Here is a 5,614-nt window from a genome sequence, read left to right as displayed (position 1 = left end):
AATGTGAGATTGGTTCCCAAAGGCCCTGGTGCTTTTGGCAGACAGAGAAGTGAGAACATGGAACTGATGAGAAATTCACAGAATTTAAGAATTTAGAATCATACAGCTTTCTTTGGATAAACTCACTATTTATGTTGTCCGGGTGGGAAACAACATATTAATAGTATACAATATTCACTTATCAGTGTGTGACCAAGAAAGACCAAGCTAGCTACAACTGTATAATTTCATGGGGCCATGTTTATTGAATCAGTTTCAATAATTACTTTTTTAAAACCAAAGTTCAAATTTAGGTGATGCCACATCTGCCAGGCAAGCCCGACTCAGTGGAGGTTGATCCCAGGATGTTACCGACTGGACAGGTGAAAGTGAAAAAATGGCGGAAGGAAGAAAAGGAAAGGAAAAAAAGTACAGCAAAGGAGAGAAGAAAAAAAGTTGGAAGGAAGAAAAAAAGGGTGAGTAGAGTCAAGAGTCTCTAGATGAGCAGCAGTTTCCTCTGTGCCGGTTAGTCGACTTGATTGCACATGATCGGACAATAGAAAAAAATAACGCGACCAACGTCCCTCTTTACTTCTGGGCGGGGATCATGCCATCAATGGCCTCTCCCTTCTCCAGCTTCTTCTCCATCTCCACCATGAGCTTGACACCATCAACCACCATCTGGACCTGGTCCACCTCGGAGGAGCCCAGACGGTCGGCGTTGGAGATGTCGAACACTCCACCCACGGAAGCGGTGTCAACACCACCTGGGGATAACAGGGAGAAAGAGAGGGGGGCGTAAATCCATGTCTCTGTGCTCATTGTCCCAAATGTTGCAAAAATACAGACTTTATGAAGAGGCCCGTCTTACCATTATTATGCTATTGCTTGTGTTTGTTTGTGTCTGTGTGTGTTTGCGTACCTGTTCCACGCTTCTGCAGACGCAGCCTGGTCAGGATCTCCTCGAACTTGGCATGTGTGCTCAGCTTGGGCAGCTTGACGTGCACTCCACCGCGCAGGCCAGTTCCCAGGTTGGAGGGGCAGGTCAGCACGTAGCCGAGATGCTCGTTCCACATGAAGCCATGGTTGTGCTTCTTGAAGACCTCCTCAATCTGTCAGGTGAGAGAAATCATCTCCTTCAACATTCCGTCTTTACCACTCGTCTTTTGTTCAGACCATGTAGACCATGCATACCTTCAGCAGGCCAGTGCAGAAACGCCTGAAGACCTCCTTCATGTTGCCACCCTTCTCCATGGCGATGACACGCAGGTGATCCTCCTCGTTCACCCAGACCAGGAAGCTCTTTGCATCGTTGTGCCTGGCGGTGGACAGGAAGTTAGGCGTAAATAAAACACATCAACATTGTCAAGGTTCAAGGATCTGCATGCAGTGGTTAGGCAAGGGTTAAATCTTTGTATAGTAATGTGTTGGGTTGCTCAAAAATTGCCCTGATTTAGAAGAAAAAGTCGTAGAAATGTCTAAAACGTATATTGGTCAAAAGAAAAGTTATGTTGATGCTGATTGGCTCTGCTCACCAGATGCCTCTTGCATCGGGCCAGTCACGGGCCATACCAGCGCCCAGCAGCAGGGGAGAGACAGGCTTGTCAAACAAGAAGTGGTCGTTGATCAGCTGCTCCTGTTCAGCATCGCTCATTCCGTTCAGGGGGTAGTACTTACCCTTGAACTCACCGTCCAGGGTGGCCAGAGCTGGAGGAGCACAAAACAATAGAAGATCAGACTTTCCAACTTTCCACTCTTCATACTGGTATTCCCAGAATTCACTGCATGGCAGCCATTTTGTACCAGAGTACACTGACACAGTACTTTAGTCATTGCAGCCTGGGGGTGAGGATTTATCTGTTCTCTTTTTCCAACGAGCTACCCTTTGTTAAACGTAGGCCCAGCTTAATGCAAAATCCTGTGCATGCATGTCTGGCTATTGATAGCTGGGAGGCTCACCCTCAATGGACAGCTTCTCCACTGCTCTGCGCTCGCCACGGCTGTTGTGGGGGGGCAGGGTGTATCCCTTGATGCTGCGACCGGTACGCACACGGCTACTAAGGACGTAGTTGGGGTCCAGGTCGTCACCACCCTACGAGAAGGACAAAGCCACACACAAAACATTGAGCAGTTTTAATAGAAAAACTATCAACTCTCTCAAATAAGTCTTCGATGCTAAAGTAGGTCTATGTCTCCCAGTGCCTATGAGTTACAATAGTTATATTATTAATATCAGTATTCTTTGCCATCTACCTGTTTCCTCTGTCATTTGTACAGCTATCATTGGGACCTTTAAAAATAAAATAAAAATAAAAAATAAAAATCATAGTCCAAAGTATACCTTCAGGTTCTCGAAGTTCAGGTCGGTCTTGTGCTTGTCTGTGGGCTTGTAGCCACTGTGACGGTCTGAGATGATGGGGTCCAACAGATCCTTGAAGACCTCGTAGGACTCCTCATCACCAGCCACGCAGCCAACGGTCATGATGAAGGGGTGACCTAAAGACAGGGAAAGGAGAGGAGGGGGGGACTGTAAGACAGCAGCAACTCTACATTGTCACAAACTGGCATCAATACACCATAGTGTGGTGTTACTGTATGTGTCTCCTAAAGTGAGGAAAATATACAACTATATACAGTAAGTTGTTCATATTATGTGAATTGCAAATAAATAACATTAAAATATTGAATGTAGTATCAAAATATATATTGTTTAGTCTCTTTTAAGCTAAGGAATGTGATTGATCAGTGGCCTGGTTTTAGCTCAGTGGACGAACGCAATCGTGCAGCCCAGATAAGGGTTTTGATTCTTGGTCAGTTATACTGGAGCTGAGATAAGCATGGAGATCTGTTTTGTGTTTGCAGTAGTTCTCAGGAGGTGTGGCACTCACCAGGGTTGTCAACACCAGTCTGGATGACGTCATCCACGGTGAAGCCACTGGGGGTCTGCTTGTCCCTCAGCTTGCCGTACATTTCCAAGGTCAGCACCTTGGCCATGTGGTTGTTGTGCTTGCGGAGGTCGGGGTACTCCTCCTCAACTTTGAAGTTGAGTTTGAAGTTGTTGTGGGTGTTACCGAAAGGCATGATTGCGTTTCTAACACTGCAGAGTGGGAAAACACACACATGTGATTAGGAACCCTGGAGGAATTGTAAACTACAAAACCAACAGGAGCATGGAAGGAACATCCCAGCCACTGACAGTGGAGCAGAGGGTTCTACAGGCGTGTTCTCGGGCCTAAAGAACCCTCCTCAGCCAAACATTTTAAATGTTTTCTGGGAGGACTCTGCTGAACAGCTGCAGTGTGGGCACCAGTATCCTTGTTACAAGCGCAAAACGTCACTCAATGTCCACGTCCACTAGATCAAGTTTCTGTTAAGAATAGATAAGGGGGAGGAGCACAAATGGGTTGGGTATTTTTAACCCTACCACTCACCCTACCACTCACCCTTCCTTTCTCTTCAACCCCTACCCCTATCTCACAAACACACACACACACACACACACAGACACACACACACACACACACACACACACACACACACACACACACACACACACACACAAAGCTTCCCTGGAGCAGTTTACAACCTTCACATCTGATTGTGAAACACTTGCTTAATCAACTCAGTATGTTTAAAGATGCAGTATGTAGTTTTGTGTGTTGCTGCCCCCACTGGTACGTAAAAGCAAGTGCTCGACCTTGACACCAGATTTTAGAAAGTGATTTGTTTGGACCAAAACAGCGCTCTTCACTGAACGTTCTTCATCATGTGATCTCATTCCTTGATGGCTACTGATTTATCATGGCCATTTAGCACTACTTAGTGCCATTTAGCACTAAGCTCAAATGGACATACTGGACCTTTAAGACAGAACCATCTGCTGACACAAAGCTAATGCTTCACCAAAACAAAACTGCACAACGCAACTACTCAGTGAATCCAAAAAAATGAATCCAAATTGATCTCAATTCATACATTCACATTAGTGCTTTTGCATTGATTTTCTCTCTTGCTGAACAAGGTGAGAAAAACAGGATTGGCTATCACCTATAGGCATAAAAATTAGCAGCACAAAATGTTTAGCAATACTATTGCCAATAGTATTGTTGATTCCATTTCCATTTAGATCTCCAAATATCTGCCACCCTTCCCTCATACCAAACACTAAATAATTGATGCGATGTGTCAAATGTTTGTTTTTTACCTGCACACCAGACAAGAAAAGAAGTAACAGTCCTTGGGATCAGATCCTGTTCACCACAGTCAAAATTAGGGTCACCCAACTCTGTAGGTCTTTGCCCTCTGCTTATATACTGATCCAACACGCAGCCATTGGCTAGGCCAGTTTAGCGCTTGCTGGGTTCTCATTGGCCAATGCCTGTTTCTGATACCCAGTTTAGTTTACGAAGGGACAAGATTTACATCTCTCCCCTCTTACCCCCACTGCCCCATACATAGTGCATGTGGAAGGGAGTCTCAGAGTGGGAGGGATTGGGCGAATAGGGGGAGTAGAGTAACATACTTAAAAACAGCTGAGCAATGCTTTTGCCAAACATGCCAGGCGTCCTAATATCAGGGGTAAAGATTGGATTGGGTCTCTTTTATATTGTGTTTTGTATATTACACATATATTACATGGCAATCGTGTGTGTGTGTGTGTGTGTGTGTGTGTGTGTGTGTGTGTGTGTGTGTGTTTGTTTGTGTATATATATAACTAGCCTAACCAAGCATTTACACCCAGCCAGCAGATATGATTAGCTCATTGTTTGGGTTTTGACCCAGAGCATTTGCATGGAAGACATCATTGGGGGGCGGGGATATGTGTGTTTTGATGGAGCGTAGTGTCACTACTGCATCACGTCAAGCAGTCCTGGACTAGTGACCCTACAACAACAGCAAATCAGCAAGCAGTGTTAACAATGCGGTTGCATCATCAAAGTGTCCTCTGACCTAGTTTTGTTCTTATTTTTGGCCACTGCATCGCCAAACTGCTTCTCTTTTTTTTTCCCAACGAAAAAAATGATGGTGGGAAAGAAAACGTTGGTGTCCGTATGGTACAGATGAGTATGGTGTGATATCGTGTACCTCCAAATGCTTGATCCATTGAAAAGATATCTCTTTCCAGTGACTTATTATAACGTTATAGGGGACTAACCCAAATGGAGCTCTAATCCAACCAACACCATTCCACCTTATTGACTTGCATCGATATGTTGACTCTCACTATCCCTGATGCGGGCTGTCCACCATTCACACGTGGAAATGCCATTCCAAGGGAAGACGTACAGCATTTACTGGGGGCACTTCAAGATACTGTAATGCCTAGAACATACCTGAAGGGTTGAACAAGTCTGTGTAAAATACTGTACATGATGCTAACTTTGTCATGTTGGAATTACCCCTCTCCTTGAAGTACCTTCTTTCATACAGTGCTCTCTGATGTTTCACACCATCTCTCCAATACCTGAGCTGCGGACTTCTTGATGGATTGGTCGCCCTGCCTCTATGGGTGTCTTGCATGTTTATCCATAGTTGATGCATCTGCAGTTGATGCAATAGTTGTAATACTGTCATTATGGGACCCCATAAGTGGACCACATTGCAGTGCATCCATAAGGCCAAAACACACCTTTAG

At 45.0% G+C, this 5,614-nt stretch overlaps 1 protein-coding gene across 1 annotated transcript; it reads right to left on the bottom strand.

The window, feature by feature from the left end:
* Positions 1 to 222: 222 nt before the first annotated feature.
* Positions 223 to 4,254, bottom strand: ckma (creatine kinase, muscle a). Its single transcript, XM_083689870.1, has 8 exons — positions 4,184 to 4,254; positions 2,868 to 3,076; positions 2,321 to 2,475; positions 1,939 to 2,071; positions 1,515 to 1,686; positions 1,174 to 1,297; positions 902 to 1,091; positions 223 to 746 (listed from the first exon to the last, which is right to left on the bottom strand). The coding sequence occupies exons 2-8, from the start codon at positions 3,058 to 3,060 to the stop codon at positions 568 to 570; spliced, it is 1,146 nt and encodes a 381-aa protein (XP_083545996.1). The 5' UTR covers positions 3,061 to 3,076; positions 4,184 to 4,254; the 3' UTR covers positions 223 to 567.
* Between the last annotated feature and the right edge of the window lie 1,360 nt (positions 4,255 to 5,614).

Source organism: Argentina silus, assembly GCF_951799395.1.
Source record: "Argentina silus genome assembly, chromosome: 2".
Classification (NCBI taxonomy): domain Eukaryota; kingdom Metazoa; phylum Chordata; class Actinopteri; order Argentiniformes; family Argentinidae; genus Argentina; species Argentina silus.
The sequence above is the reverse complement of the archived record's forward strand: the minus strand, read 5'-3'. Positions and strand labels throughout refer to the sequence as shown.

Excerpts from the sequence above, each read along its gene's own strand:
- ckma (XM_083689870.1), bottom strand. The coding sequence starts at position 3,060 with ATGCCTTTCGGTAACACCCACAACAACTTCAAACTCAACTTCAAAGTT. Across the intron at positions 2,072-2,320 it reads TGAACTTCGAGAACCTGAAG|GGTGGTGACGACCTGGACCC; the intron begins GTATACTTTGGA and ends TCCTTCTCGTAG. Across the intron at positions 1,092-1,173 it reads TCTGCACTGGCCTGCTGAAG|ATTGAGGAGGTCTTCAAGAA; the intron begins GTATGCATGGTC and ends CTCACCTGACAG.